Genomic DNA, 16,952 nt, shown 5'->3' on the forward strand with positions numbered 1-16,952 from the left:
CACCACCACCACCACATCCACTTTAGTAATTAAACATTCTCCATTTTACACGAAAATACTCGTATATTCCTGGATTAACTATGATTATCTGAATAAATAACGATTATTTCACATTCTCGGTCTCTAAGTTCGGAGTTTCATCCCTGACACGTCGATGGTTACAGAGTAATGAGGTTCTTTACTCCCTAACACACACCAATCTACTCATATCTGTGAAGAAGATGCGGTGTTTTTTCTTTGAAGTAAAGCCTGAATTTTTAATAAATGCTATTTAAAGAAATTGCATGTTTCAAAGAGTGAATATCTTTGAGTGTTCAATGCAACAAGTAGGAAATCGGTTTCAAATGTTGTTTACGTCCATCACTAAAGGTTTCACTTGCGTCTAGATGCTCATTCAGAATTAATGTCCCACTTTCCCAGCTGATTTATAACTAACGAGAGCAGCCATGTCTTTACCAGTAGCAAATCCCTGTAGGTCTCCTTCTCCAACAGTTCTATATTTTTTCACGCATTCTACCTTCTCGTTGGGGGCACGCGGTAGTGTAGTAGCCTGAGGCACTATGCTACAAGCCGGAAAGTCGCGGTTTCCGATGAGGTCACTGGATTTTTCAATTCACCTAATCCTTCCAGCCGCACTATGTCCCGGGGTCGACTCAGCCTCTAACAGAAATGAGTACCAGGAATCTTCCTTGGGGTTAAGAGCGGCTGGAGCGTAAGGCTGACAAACCTCACAGCTATCTGTGAGCTGACTGTCTAGAGAAAATGTGTTAGTCTCGACGTCTCACAACCCTTTTGGCCTCCAGGGCATGTTACAGGCATAGCTTTACCGTTTACCTTTACCTACAAATTTATCTGTAGTTAAGAATAATACAGTACAATGTTTCGAGGCTGTTTCCTTCCTGTAGAAAGATCTATATTTGTGGGTGTCATTCACAGGGAAGCTCAAACGATTGAGTAATTCCATGGAGCTGAGTCTTACAGAAACCGCAACTAGTTCAGCTACTCGAAAATTTCCCTTCTCTCATGGAACCCGAAATTTCGTTTTCATATTTACAAATTCCTATCATTGGATCTTATCCCGAGCCAGATAAATTCATGTTGCATTTGAGGTCTTCAAGGCAAGTGATTATGAAGATTTCTATCTTCTGGGATATAACAGTGTGTACTCCAGTGACAGTCAACCGACATTTTGGAGAAACATCTCTGTCTCAATCTTCACGGTCGAAGAGTATGTCCAGCAAGAAAAGAGAATTAATCAGGCAGCAAGCAATCAATATCCTCATACCAAGTTTCTTTAGGGATAATTATTAATTTATAACGTATTTAATTTTTTTAATTGCTAGTGGGGGGGGACTAAGTCCCTTGTACTGCGGCCACTTCTGGCCTATTGTACCAGCCCCAGATGATAGGTGAGGGTGACTGTGGAGCAGTTGGTGGAATGAAGATTGGCAGGGGAAACCGAAATACTCGGAGAAAACCTGCCCCAGCGCCACTTTGTCCACCACAAATCCCAACTGACCAGACCCGGGATCGAACCCGGGCCGCCGCGGTGGGAAGCCAGCGACTAACCGCTTGAGCTATGGCGCGGCCTTATAACGTATTACTCTTAGCAGTCGATTAAAGGGAAATATGAATCATAAGATCTTGTTTACAAACACAATTATCTTCTATATTCTAAAGGGTTCTGATGATGGTGTATTAACACTCAGAATTACTAGGTTTTTGGATTTGTCCGACATCCAGCATTCTGAAAACTAGAGAACTCAGTGCTTCAGAAACTGGATCTGTTTCCGCCTTCTGATGAGGGTGGAGGGAGGACATTTACTCTGTTGAACAAAGTCAAAAAATCCCGTAATTCTGATAATTTCCTTCTAATTGTTTTTAATATAATGTTAATGTCAGACTGTATCTCAGGTTTGAACAGAATCTGCTTTTGCAACCACAACAGACCCACGTGGAAATATAAATTTATTTTCAAGGCGGTGTCTGCAAATAAACGTCATTTTCGACGTGGCTAATGTTATTCGCAAATTAGCAATTTCAATACTGGACATTAAGACCGCAGGTACAGTATGCCAAACGCCTCATGCAATAAGTGGGAAGAAATGGTCTCTTGGATGACTCATGAGCATTAGAAAGCAATGAAAAATGTTAACGACCCATAAAATATAAAGTAAGAGAACTCGCCCAAAGAGTAACCATCAAGCACTATTCTACAGCAGAAAATACATCGTTCTGTCTATAGAACAGTGGAGACCCTATGCCAAAAACTGAATAGCTAAAAGCGAAGGTCAAGTTCTCCTGTACTTAACTAATTAAGCACCACGTCATGAAGACGCATGAGGGAGTGGATGTATACACGTTTTCTTGACCTCGGAACTAGTTGTAAATGACTGCTCGGCTTCATGCCCTGGCCGCTTTGCCCCCGGGGAAAGAGCTCCTGCTACCCATTGGACAAGAGGCTGGGTGGGCCACAGAAGGCGTATGGACGACATGGAGAAGTGAAAATTCTTGGCCATACCGGGACTCGAACTCCGACCCTTCGGTCGCCCAGTCCCTAACAAGTCGCTATACCGACTGTGATATCGCAGCTTTTGAAGAGCAACAAGTTTCGATAAATTTTATAAATAACTGCAGGTACAAAATGGCAGAAAAGAAATGAGCGGATTAGCAACAATATTTGTCTTAAACGGCAGGAAAACAACGTGTAATTTATGAGTAATTATTGAATTATGAAACCTCTTTCTTGGGGTAAAATAATAATGAAGTTTGAAGCTACTACAGTCTGCAAGACTACAGAGAGACCTGAAACAAACGATAAACTTTATGCAAACTAATACAGCAAAGTATTAGAGCCTTCTGTTTGAAGCACACAGTTTGAATGCAAGCCGTTGTCTGTAACGGAATCGCAGTTGCGCGGAACACGGAGCTGGAATCACCGTACTGCAGAACAGTTTCTCAGTCTATGATTCGCGGGTAGATACCGGTCCGAGATTTGTTTCGTAATGTAACTGAAAATGTTCATGCATGCCATCAATAATTGTAGTGGTAGAATATTATCTGTGCTCTGTACCTACATCATGGAACAGATATCGTATTGGTCCTCAGAGAATCCATTGCTGTTTTAACTGCTCAAAGGGATGTAAATCAATAAGTTAGAGCTCTGGTTATTAACCTGTGGGTCCTGAATTATGTGGGGTCCGCAAAAATGCGTTTCGTAAAATAGAAATATGATAGTTGAAAGAAACTGCAGCAAAGAAGGCGAGATCACAGCTCTATTTTGACCAGAGAGGGGGTCGTGGAGAGTAACAAAAGAACTATCCGCTCATGAAAGAGCGAGAGGCAGCGGATATTGGAAGTCATGACAGAGGTTTTTAGCGCCATTTTTTCTGTCTCCCCAAAGCGAATTATGCGGTAAAGAGGCTACTAATTAGCACATTAACATACATTCCGATTAATTACATCCATTCATCATACATCGCGGCGGAAACAGTGCCGCTAAATAATAGCATAACGGCCCTTAAGTACACCTTTGATATGTAACTATACCGAACACGATGGCTCAAGCGATAACTCTTCTGGCTTCTGTTTTCGGAAAGTGGAATGACCGTCTCTGTGGTCTAGTGGTCAGAGTTCCTGGGTACAGATCCAGAGGTCCCGGGTTCGATTCACGGCGCTACCAGATTTTTCTGAGAAGTAGTGGGTTTGAAACGGGGTCCACTCATCCTCGTGAGGATAACTCAGGCTATTTCAAGGAAATAGAGGTTCCGGTTTAGAAAACCGAGATTAGCGGCCATGAGGATTCGTTGCGGTGACCACGCGACACCCTCTATCCACTAAAGTTGACACTGACTTCGGCGACAAGAGGCGGTCGCTCGGTCGGTATAGTTCGCTTGCGGACTAAAGGCCACGGAGGTTATGTAGGTCGATCTGTATCTCGACAGGGACATCGACTTTCCTGACTGAGGTCTTTTTGCGCGTTCGGCTGAGTCTCAGGCAAACGCAGGATAAGGCCTTAAATTACGCCAAGATCGCGTCTTTCTGCATCCTCTCCCATTCATTAACCACCACCATTCAATCATTCGACGTTATATAATTTGAGTTACTTTCAACGTCGTAAGTAAAATACAAATAAATTATATAAGAGCATAAACAAACAACCGGTCTACAAAACCGAAATTAACGGCCGTGGGGATCCGTTGCGCTGACCACACGACACTCTCTATCCGCTAAAGTTGACACTAACTTCGCCGACAAGCGGCGGTCGCTCGGTCGGTATAGTTCGCTTGCGGACTAAAGCCACGAAGTTTCTATAAACAAACATTTGCCTCTTAATAGAGTCGCACAAGATTGAAGGGACTCGAGCTGGGCAGCCCTGTTCTATTGACAAGGAAAGGAACCGCTAATATTAAGAACTACAGCCGGTCACGATAGCCGAGCGGTCTAAGGCATGCACTGTCTTCGCTCGCTCGGAAGACGGGATCGTGGGTTCGGATCCCACTCAGGGCATGGATGCTTGTGTGCGTTTTTCTGTGTTTGTATACAGGTAGAGGCCTTGCGACGTGCTGATCACGCGCCGAAGGAGTCCTACCGTATGTCTAAGACCTAGTAAAACCGAGGTGAACGGAGAGTTTCATGGAGGTAGGCCTAGGCCCAAATGAGGGCTGTAGCGCCAATGAAAAAAAATATTAAGAACTGTAGTGAATATGTCGAAAACGGAGTTGGTGCCATTGTCTCTTGAAAACACTTAACAAAACTACGGTATTTATAATAGCTGATCGTTATGCATGTCCCTAGAACATAAATCAGATGAGTCATGCGTGACTTGAAGCATGTAATTCATTTTTATTAGTTTCCTGCAAAAAAATAGGTTTGAAAATAAACTGCGAGCAGCCGGTCAACTGAAATAACTTATTACAAACGGTTGTACAATTGGACTTACCTCCTCCGCTGGAATGTAGGCACTGGGGCCAAGGATGGTTGGGTGTGGGACCGGCATCCCTCTTTCCTGCCAACAGACGATAACGTTCATTACAATACTGAAGAAGCCACTCTTCACATTACAACAATTCGACCAGAACACTTCAGCATCATTATCTGTTTTCGGCAAAGCCATGATAAATAATGTACGTTGCAATGTATGTTGAAAATTACAATAAACAAAGCTGTTTCGGAGGGCCGCGCCATAGCTCAAGCGGTTAGTCACTGGCTTCCCACCGCGGCGGCCCGGGTTCGATCCCGGGGTCTGATCAAGTGGGATTTGTGGAGAACAAAGTGGCGCTGGGGCGGGTTTTCTCCGAGTACTTCGGTACTGCCAATCTTCATTCCACCAATTCCTCAACAATCACCCTCACCTATCATCTGGGCTGGTACAATAGGCCAAAAGTAGCCGCAGTACAAGGGACTTAGTCCCACCCCACTAGCAATAAAAAAAAAGCTATTACGGATGACCTGGCTGACAAAAAATTTGTATATTTTAGACATGAAACAACTTGAAAACAGCAAAGGAAACTCGTTACGTTTTCGCTGGCAACAATGATTGTAGCATACCGGCCGCAAATGGAGCTCCGATCACTGTGAAAGGAAAACGGTGTCTCACGTGAAAAGGGCAAAATGTTGACTTGGTTCATCCTGGTCCGTCACACTAGCAATAGTACTATAAAGGTTCGGCCATACAGAGCGCTACGTACGCTATGTTCGCTATACGAACAGAAAAATATCTCCTTTTATTGCCAATGTGACTGGCCACACAGGCTTCCGTACGCTACGTACGCTATGTTCGCTATACGAACAGAAAAATATCTCCTTTTATTGCCAATGTGACTGGCCACACAGACTTCCGTACGCTATGTACGCTATATTCCCTATGTTACCTGCGTCGCAGAGTGTATACAGCGTACGTAGCGAACATAGCGTAGCGCTCTGTGTGGCCGAACCTTAAAAGAATATCAACTCCGTCCAGTGTGACTGATAAATGTTTTTCTCCTTTTTAATCTTTTGTCCTTGATATGTATAACAACACAGCGCGGCCCGAACAGCTGGACGATACTAAAGAGTCCTGTTCGTCAAACAACGGAACCAAGACGCGGTAGACACTTACCTTCCTTTAAAGAGGAGCAGTATAAAGGACACGAACCAAACTTGTTCTAGATTTAACAACGTTTCTTAGACCATACTTGTAAATAAATTAATTATAACAATTTATAAATATTTAAACATATTCACGTACATCGTTGTAATTGTTAAAGGCTAATATTCTATATTCATGACATTGTAATGGTAGTGTCCGTACGTATTGATTTGACCAATCACATTGTAATAGTAGTTTCTGCATGTCGTTCTGAAGATGGTCGCTCCGACCGAAACATGTTGAGGATGAAAGATTAAAAAGGTGAAAAAGTATTTATCAATTACACCGTCCGGAGTTGATAATCCTTTAGACAAAATGCTGCTTATGACAGAACGAGCAGGAATCATTCGTTGGCCCTCCAAATCGCCGGACTTCACTCCAGGCAACTTCTACTTAGGGGGGAAATACGAAAGACTAGGTACGCAATCCTCTAATGTCACAGTCCCTTCGGCAGCTTCGATAACGAATTTCACAGGCCACAGCCACTGTCGAAGTCACAGTTGCGCGCGCACATGCGAAGAATTAGAATATTTCGTTGACGTTTATGGAGTAATTAATGTAGCACGTATAGAAAATCTTTAGATAAACTTCATGAGTATCCATATCGTTTCCAAGCTGTTTCATGTTTACATCTGTAACCACTTCGAAAATACACTAATTTCTTATCACCCAAATCATTTTCAATAGCTATGACACTCGGATTTTGCCAAGTAGACAAAGTAATCGATTTTTTTTATTCCTAGTGGGGTGGGACTAAGTCCCTTGTACTGCGGTCGCTTCTGGCCTATTGTACCAGCCCCAGATGATAGGTGAGGGTGATTGTGGAGTAATTGGTGGAATGAAGATTTGCAGTACCGAAGTACTCGGAGAAAACCCGCCCCAGCGCCACTTTGTCCACTAAAAATCCCACTAGACCAGACCCGGGATCGAACCCGGGCCGCCGCGATGGGATGCCAGCGAGTAATCGCTTGAGCTATGGCGCGGCCTTAAGTAATCGATTACTCTGTAAGCCACAAGAAGACGGGGCAATGAATACAACATGACAACACAAAGAGAAGCTCAGTAGCCGTTCTCCGAGCTGCCTTTTCTTAAATTAAGTTGTACGGCCTATTGAACTGTATATGTGTGGTTGACTATTTAACGATGCTGTGAGTATCGAGGTTATATAAAGTGAATGACAGGATGATTAATGGATGTGGAGCAAAGACGATGTGCAAGAAATGAAAGCATAGTGGCGACGTCATGATCGTGAGTCTGCCTTTCAGGCTATCCTATCCATAATTTTGGAAATTGATGTACTAGCCACGGGGAGTATGTGTATACTAGTCTGTGTGTTCTGTCCACTGAATTACCGTATTAACTTCAGCAAGGGGTGGGCAGATTTCCTAAGTTTAGAACGTCCTTCAAATTACGAAAATAATCCTCTCGTTTGTATTTCAGATACAATTTCAAATGCATGGAGAAGTAATGAACAAGACATATATATGCAAGGCTTTTGTATGAATGCTTGTATGTACACGTGCGCACTGCAGTTACCATAAATACACTGCAACGTTACATACCTGTAATGCTAAGTCGGGTTTTTTTTTCCGGAACTATAAAGCCTAGTTATTTTCTGGAACTAACCTGCGACAAGTAACAAAACAGTGACTTTATAGCTACATTATCTTCAAACCGCTTCATGTTGGGTTTTATGATAGATAAAAAACGTATTTTGCTCTGACAACGTTCACGAACAAACAACTTACACATCAGAGGTGCAGTTTTCCTTTATTTAGAAATATTGAGTTCTTTTAAAAGTCTATAGGCAAACTATCTGTTGTTTTTCTAGGTCTGCATTCGAAGGTTTCAAAGAACAATGAAATGTCATGTGACGTGCGACAATACTGTTTAATCGCTACTTCTTTTTGTGCACATTTAACCATTATCTTCTGGAAGGCTGAACTCATAAATTAAACGTGACAACTATTCGTAGCCCCTTTCTGTATGATATTTAGGATACCGTCCTACCAAACAACGGCTAGTGAAGACGTGACTGTGGACTCTAGTGTAGAACTGTAAAGTGTAGTCACGTGCTGTATCAAAGAGTCCAATAAATCCTGTGATCAATCCAAATCCAGTGTGTAGTCACACTCATACACGTGACAATATGATAACGTTTTTTTTATAGCAAGTCTTATTTATAGAAAAGAATTTACGAAAAGTACTTGCTAAATATTCCGTTTCAATTTTTCATTTATTTTCACACATCTAATAAACATCTCGAGGGAAAAGTATGGAATCAGTATGGCTGTACACAATTTATCATCATTAGACAGCCTCTGTGGTCTAGTGGCCAGAGTTCCTGCCTACAGATCCAGATGTTCGGATTCGATTCCCGGCGCTACCAGATTTTCTGAGAAGTAATGGGCCTGTAACGGGATCCACTCAGCCTCGTGAGGATAACTGAGGAGCAATGTCAAGGAAATAGCGGCTCCGGTCTAGAAAACCGAGATTAACGGCCGTGGGGATCCGTTGCGCTGATCACGCGATACCCTCTATCCACAAAAGTTGGCACTAACTTCGCCGACAAGCGGCGGTCGCTCCGTCGGTATAGTTTGCTTACGGACTATAGGCCACGGAGTTCTTTTATTACGGCGTATGAGGTACAGCTCTATCATCCTTAACCTCGGCAATAGATGGAGATGAGTAGTGTGTTCCAGAGTCGGTCTGGACGCCGTGGAGTAGAGTAAAATATCTTACCCTTTCCGAGAATCGAATTCCGATCATCCAGCCACGTAGCTCACCGATATCCTGGCTCGGATAGCATTTGTACTCTGTACGATTTAACTACTCCGTGGATCAAAAGCTCTACTAATGTGTGTTGCATCATCAGAATACCTTCACGAAACTCAACATGTCATGCACATAAATCTATGGCCTTAGAAACAACCAAAACACATCAATTATCGATCATTAATTATTAACAAAATATTAGCCTTTCAAAAAAACACTTTTCAATCCACGTATCCGAACATTTTAAGGCCGCGTTCAGAGTTCACAAACTAAAAGTACAATTCCCAAGCAATTATTCCCTGTACTTAAAATTCCTTTACTTGAACATCATAAATGGGGTAAACTACATAGCACACCAACTAACAAGCTGAATGGAACCTGTAATTTAAGATGTAGGGTTCTCATCAGTCATGCTTCTAACAGTTCACGGAATGAAACGTCTGCACATCCTTGAACCCTGAGATTACAATTCTTGAGGCATGGTAGAAGATACAAAGTATTAAAAAGTACAATTCCGCAACATATCAAGTTTAGTGGCCTCAACCCCCTTCCTAATTACATGGGATATTGCTACAGAGCTGTATTACTTGGAATTGTCACCAAATGACGGGAATTTGAACATGGTCAAGCAAAAATAAACATTATATATAAAAATTAATCCATATAATTACTGGGATTTTGGACTTTTTCCATCGTCCCGAATTCTAGGAAGTAGAAAACACGACGTTTCGGAAACTGGATGTTGAAAAAGCCCCAAAACCCAGTAATTCTGTGTGTTATCCACCATCGTCAGAACCCTTTCGAATCTAGCAATAAAAATTAATGCCAATGTCTTTAAGAAGCAGAGAAAGGGACGAAATTACCAACATGTTAGTCAGACTGGACCAATCAGAAAATATGTTTAAAGCAAGAGTACGAATAAGAACCATTCGTGTAAGGTGCGCAGTGAAGGTTTGGTTCTGTGAGGGGATAAGGAGGCGCGCAGACCGGCCAACATAAGCAAGGATGGGATCAGTGACAGCATGCAAAGCAGAAACCTCAATCAGGAAAAACTTTTCGATCGAGAGCTCTGGAGGGGCGGAAAATATGTCTTTTGGTTGCGGAAAACTGTGTAAACACAGAAAAGTTCAGTATTATTAGTAATACTGGCAGGAACTTTTGTTTGTGACAGCGAAGAACTAAATCTATTAATCTTGTTTACATATATTTTCATATACTACATAGCATAAAAATAAATATTAACGTACAAATCGAATATATCGATCAATGACCCTTAATAAACAAAACAAACTCCGTGGCTTGCAATCCGCAAGCGAACTATACCGACCGAGCGAACGCCGCTTGTTGGCGAAGTTATAGCCAATTTTAGCGGAAAGAGGGTGTCATATGGTCAGCGCAACGGATCCCCACTGCCGTTAATCTCGGTTTTCTAGACCGGAACCGCTATTTCCTTGAAATAGCTCCTCAACTGTCCTCACGAGGCTGAGCGGACCCCGTTTCAGACCCAGAAAATCTGGTAGCGCCGGGAATCGAACCCAAGAACTCTGGATCTGTAGCCAGGAACTCTGACCACTAGACCACAGGGGCGGTCGATGGCCCTTAATATGCTGATGAAAAGGTTCGACCACAACTGTGGTTCTAGTTTGACCGATATAATGGCCATCAGAATTGTGTGACGTACAAGAGTTCTCTATTAGCGATACAGGGCGTAACATATAGTAGCACGGAGGAAATTAGAAATGTAAAGAAACTTCGAGGAAACTAAAGGGAAGATATCACATGGCAGGACAAGCCTTTGGCGGAAGGATAAATGTAGCTTTTAAGAAATCGGGTGTGAAGACGTAGATTGGATTCAAGTAGATTAAAAAATTACATAATGTGAAGAAACGAAATTTTAGTTTATGGTCCGTAAATTGTAGGTGTTGTAAATTAAATACCAGTTGAAATGTTCCACAAAGCTAGAACACTGTCTTATTTATGAATCTAGCCTCTTCAATATAAGATAGAAATATTTATGGGATAGTAGGAGCCGTAAGCTCTTCCTACATCTACATTTGGAAAGACTAACTGGTATACACAGGATGATTCTAAATTATTGTCAGGTTAAAAGGTATGAGCTTAGCTAATTAAGCACTACGCCATGAAGGCATATGGGGGAGTGGATGTATACATCCAAGTTTTCTTGGACTCGGAATTAGGTGAAGGTGAGTGGTCAGCTTCACGACCCGGCCAATTTACCCCGGGGGAAAGAGCCCCTGGTATGCATCGAATATGAGGTTGGGTGGTCCCCAGAGCATTTCTGAACAAGACGGAAAAGTGAAAATTCTTTACCCTACCGGATCTCGAACTCCGAGCCCTTGGTCGTCCGGCTCATAGCAAGTTGCTATACTCAATTATTGTCGGGGTTTCCGCCAATAATTTAGAATTGCACTGTATCGTTAAGCGGCTACAAGATATAAATATAGATAGAATCTGCAAACAGTGGTACCAGCAGAAGTCTCATCTCTGACACAGTACGTAACACGCAGATTGTTTTCTTGTAAAATATACAACCTGATTCTAAATTATTGTCGGAAACCCCGATAATAATTTAAAATCATCCTGTATATTAGGGAGGCCTTTATAACTATAATTGCTGGATATTGCACGTCTTCCGTCACTATATGTTGAAACCATAGCAACGCTGGTAAGAAGCCCGGCAAAACAGCCATCAGCCTATACCTGAAGCACCTTCCGCGAAAGCAATTTCCTTCTACTGTCGTCTCCCTTGACAACCTCTTTGTATATTTTCAGGCCATCAAATAAGTCTCTGACTTGTCTTCCGTGAAGAAGAAGATTCGTGACGTAAGTATAAAATGGTACATAACGTTTATCGGGAGTTGGGACCGATTCAAATAACTACCATGGAAAAGACAGAAAAAAAAAACCTCACGGATCCAGCTGTTTCTCAAATAAAGTTGCGTCTCCATACGATTCAGTTTAGTTCTCCAGACGATTTCTTCCTAAATCCGTAGCATAAGCGTTTGTACGTAGCACAAAGAATCGTTAACATTTATATTGTGACATGTACACCCATTTCTAGGCAACGCCGGAAATATTTGCACGCAACAATAGAAAAGGTATTGGAAGAAGTGTTTTCTACGTGTCGGAGCCATGCCCAGTCCTGGGCAAAGGCCCGATAAACATGCATTCTGACAATAGAAGATGTGTTTTCTGTGTGATCCGGCCACGTCAAGTGCTGGGTAACGAGCCAATAAACATGCATTCTGACACGTGACACGTGTTTTCCGTGAGCTCTGACCCAAGTCTATATAATGCGAGGCGAATAATAATTGTGAGTAGTTCAGGAGTTGTTAAATTTGTGAGTGAATTACTATTAATTTTTCTTTTTTTTAACTGCGAGCAACTAGTAGCCTCTACAGTTCAGCAAACTATAGGTCCATCAATCAATCGATCGTTAAGCAGTGATCTCCTACACGGCCTGTTTCCTTTACATGTTCCAATACAATTTCATATATTCATTGATTCCTGTCCCCATGCTATAATATGTGTGGCTTCCTCAATGGCACTGTTCTGCTCAAACATGAAAGAAGTAGTCGCATTCAACTGATGTTATACTTGTGAGTCTGGAATACCATCCATAAATCTGACGGGATATTTACACATATGGAATTCCAATCACAAATATGACACGATATAACAGATCTAGAATCGCAATCACAAAGCTGACACAATATTCCAAGCCTGGAATTCCATTCACAAGGGCGACTGAACATTCCACACCTAGAATTATTTTCAATAACATGACATGATATTGAAATCTGTTCTTACATTCATAGAGGAGGCAGGATATTTCAAATCTGGAATCCTGTATTATGAAGGCTGACATGGCAATGTTCCATCACACCCAATTTCGGGGAGCTCTTGGCTCGCACCGACAGACTGCGCCACTGGGCGAGGTGTCGACACCTGTTGTCAGCCATTAACCTTCCATAACCTCAAAGTACATTTATTAAAAAGTCTGGCTCCATTCCAGTAACCATTCATACCTCGTAATTTCTGCTATAAGGCAAACAATACATTTCACATTTCCAAAACCCTTGCGAAGAACACCAGAAGCGTTCAGACGATAAGAATCCTTGAATCAGGGAAGTTTACTGCAATTTAAATAACATATATGAATCAAGATCGGGAGCACGCGGTAACGTAGTTGGCCGAGACATTATGCTACAAGTCGGAAGGTTGCGCGTTCGATTCCCGATGAGGTCATTGAATTTTTTTCAAATTGCTTAAACCTTCTAGCCGCACTATGACCATGGGGTCGACTAAGCCCCTTACAGAAATGAGGGTAAAGGGCGGAGGGCGCGTAAGGCTAACAACCTCACCGACATCTGTGAACCGATTGTCTAGAGAAAATGTGGGAGCCTCGACGTCTCACAACCGTATGGGTCTCCATGGCCTGTTACAGGGATAGCTTTACCATTTTCGCATTAAGAACAAGAGTATTTACGTCAGTAACTGTTCCTCATCTCAATGAACTATGTGAGCCCCACTACCCGTAACCGATAGAAGGCAGACCAAAATTAAAGAGTTAAATTTTTTAATACCTCAGAATATTTACAGAAGGCACATCATTCCTCATTATTACATATCCTATAATCAACAAAATATACAGAACTACAGAATGTTAAGATTTGTTACTATTAATATAAATCTACATTATGTTATCTTAGTTATTAAGAAATGCTATTCCATCTTCAGAATCTCAATGCAATTAGTTTCAATTTTATATACCAGCACTGTATATTGCCGCTACTCATTAAACTCGATAAGCATAACTGATATTGGAGATCCAGCCAATTTGGTTTCGAATCTCACTCGAAGCAAGGATGTCTATGTGCGTTAAATCTGTGTTTGTGTTGTTCCGTGTGTAGGTAGCGGCCTTACGATGGGCTGATCCCCGTCTAAGGAGTCCAACCGACTGTGTATAGCGTACAACGCACGCAGTCACAGGAGCAAGACACAACACAGAGCACAATACACACATGAGTGTAGGAAGAGTCCTCCCACAGAGGAGGACTGACTTGGTTCGCGTATTTGAGATACGACGTATGGATGACGAATCCTGAAAATTTTTTAGTATTTAGAATTTATTGTTATACATGACGAATACACATTTTAGTCATTTTATGATTGAGACGTCATGGCATGCAGTGCAGTAGTTTGACGTGCATAGAGACACACCTGAAGATGGCACATTAGTGACGAAACATGTAGTGTAAAAGTGAAGAGAAAGGTGAAATTGTGTGCACTGTAAGACGGCTAGCATAAATACACATCATGGACATGAATCAGTGCAACAGGACGCTAAAATATAACATTACTTTATATTGGTTTCTTGCTTGATTTACTCTTAAACACTGAAGATGGAGGCGATATGTTCCTCCGAAACTTGACTTTCAACAGACTATTTTGTCTTATATCTCAGCAAAAAAAAAAAAAAAAGTAAAGCTATCGCTGTAACAGGCCGTGGACGCCCATAGGTTTGTGAGATGTTGAGGTTCCCACATATTCTAGACAATCGGCTCACAGATGGCGGTAAGGCTGTTAGCCTAGCGCGCCGGCCGCCCTTTACCCCCAAGAATATTCCAAGACTATTCATGGTACTCATTTCTGTTAGAGGCTGAGTCGACCCCAGGGCCATAGTGCGGCTGGAAGGATTAGGTCAATTGGAAAAAAATCCAATAACCTCATCGGGACTTGAACCAGCGACCTTCCGGCTTGTAGCATAGTGCCTCGCTTATATCTCAGTATCCTTCATAAGCGTTTTATGACCAACTACTCTATAAAAGCCTCACGTTTATGATATAACTATAGAGATTCTTGTTGGTTATGACACTACCTTACGTTATGCTGCACTGTCAAGGTTGCTACGGATGGTAACGGCTGGTAAGTACACAGAACAAACACATTCCGTAAAATCCTCTATTTATGACGTAAACCAGAAGCGAAAGAAACATTCTTACAATGACTATTAGATGTTATAATGCTGAAATCAATTTTTATTGTTTCCTAAAAAAATATAATAAATAAATAATTACTGCGCGGACATTAAGTACGCGTACAACATATCTCATTGTGACATACCGATCTACAGTACATGTAACGATAAGATACAGAAGCACTCGTTGTAATTAGCGGATACAAATAAAACATCTGTCAAGACCTGTAATATCCGATTTAATACGCCTGATCAGATGCACGAAATAGAGTCCTTCTTGAGCAGCTAACAGTCGCTCAGCTGTTCTACAATTTCGATGTCTTATACGGAATCCAAGCGTTCATTAGCGCATTCATAAGACCCCGCCCAATGGGCCTTATCCAGAGCCACTTGAAACCAGTCCAGATCCTCACATTCCGTTCCGTTAAGATCTATTTTGCTAGTATCATCCGACATATGCATTTCTGATCTATCCTATTCGTGTTACATGGCCGCCCATCTCATCTTCTTTGATACGATCCTTTTAATCCTGTCACGTCCTAGTGATTAGACACGGGGTTTGGACTCATAACTGGGTTTATTGAATGCTTATAACTCTTTAACTACAGGGAACTACAATGCTATCGCTAAACTACACACATAACAATTCACTATTGCATACGCTGAGTCTGTTATAGTCTTAACTAGCCGTTGCTCGGTTACGGTTCTCAACAATGGTGATTCTTCTGCTCTCGTGCTTACGTCAATACCGGCTAGCTGCCAACTCACAACTCACCGCTCGCTCTCCCAACTCAAGTCAAAGTCAAAGTCACATTGCGAAACCGACTGTCTTATATGAGAGAGAGAGAGAGAGAGAAAGAAGAAAGAAAGAAAGAAAGAAAGAAAGAGCATCGATTATAAGAAGGTTCCCAGGCTTTGCCCGCTCGTCCTTCTGGTAAGAGTAAAGTGAAAGTGTAGGCGTTAATGTGGTCTAGTCAGGCTATATAGACTTCGAACGGACCACATAGAAAACGTTGTATATAACAGTTCTATCGTTGCGTGCGTGTCTTGTTGCCGCGGAAACGTGTTTGTCTCGCAATTGACCAAGCAATAATGTCGCAATACTATTCGTATTTCGTGAAGAGCACAAATTACCAACCTCGTCACTGCGCAGGTCTCTCTAGTAGATTTCCCTTGAATCTGAAGAGGTATTCCCCCCTTAAAGAAGCACAAGGCTACCATGGCGGCCCGCCAGGACGAGCCACGTAGTTGCAGGGAACAACATTTCGGTTTTACGTCACTCAGATACCGAGCATTGGTGAGCGAAATCGCAACTGCTGTCCTTTAATGTCATAAGTCACCTTCATTGACCATTAACTAAATATATACATATATGTAATTAATGACACTACAGTATGTTTAAAATTTTCTTTTTACAAGACTGCATCCTGTTTATAATTCACGGCTTGAGATTAACCGTCACACAAACTTATATTACAAACATATATTCACGCTACGTGATTCGATCGTGAAAGTTCATATATAATACTTACTTACTCATGGAGCTGAGCCCTTCTTGAGGAGCCGCCAATTGTGCAGCTACTCAAGAATTTCCGAGCATTTTATGGAACCCGAAGGTTCATTACCGTGTTCACAAGAGACCTCCACTGCTCCCTATCCTGAGCCAGATCAGTTCAATCCATACCATCCCATCCTATCTCTCTAAGATACATTTTAATATTGTCTACCCACCTACGCCTTGGTCTTCCCAGTGATCTCTTTCCTTTTGGCTTTCCCACCAATATCCTATATACATTCCTCGTCTCCCCCATTCGTGCTACATGCCCTGCGCACCTCATCCTCCTTGAGTTGATCATTCTAATTATACTTGGAGAAGAGTACAAGATATTAAGCTCCTCATTATGAAGTTTTCTCCAACCTCCTGTCACTTCATCTTTCTTCGGTCCAAATATTCTCAACACCCTGTTCTCGAACGTTTAATAATAATAATAATAATAATAATAATAAACCACAAACCTAGCGGAATATATAGAAGGAACAGAATAT

The 16,952-nt window shown here is 41.9% G+C and overlaps 1 protein-coding gene across 2 annotated transcripts in view; it reads right to left on the reverse strand.

Annotated features, from left to right (window-relative positions):
• LOC111864996 (sestrin homolog) overlaps window positions 1-16,952 on the reverse strand; it is a 600,436-nt gene that overhangs the window by 529,449 nt on the left and 54,035 nt on the right. For both annotated transcript variants that reach the window (XM_023852668.2, XM_023852667.2), the window contains one exon: window positions 4,943-5,008. In XM_023852668.2, coding sequence (XP_023708436.1) covers window positions 4,943-5,008 — 66 coding nt within the window. The remainder of the gene's footprint in view (window positions 1-4,942; window positions 5,009-16,952) is intronic.

The sequence above is a fragment of the Cryptotermes secundus genome, unplaced genomic scaffold, assembly GCF_002891405.2.
Source record: "Cryptotermes secundus unplaced genomic scaffold, Csec_1.0 scaffold209, whole genome shotgun sequence".
NCBI classification, from domain to species: domain Eukaryota; kingdom Metazoa; phylum Arthropoda; class Insecta; order Blattodea; family Kalotermitidae; genus Cryptotermes; species Cryptotermes secundus.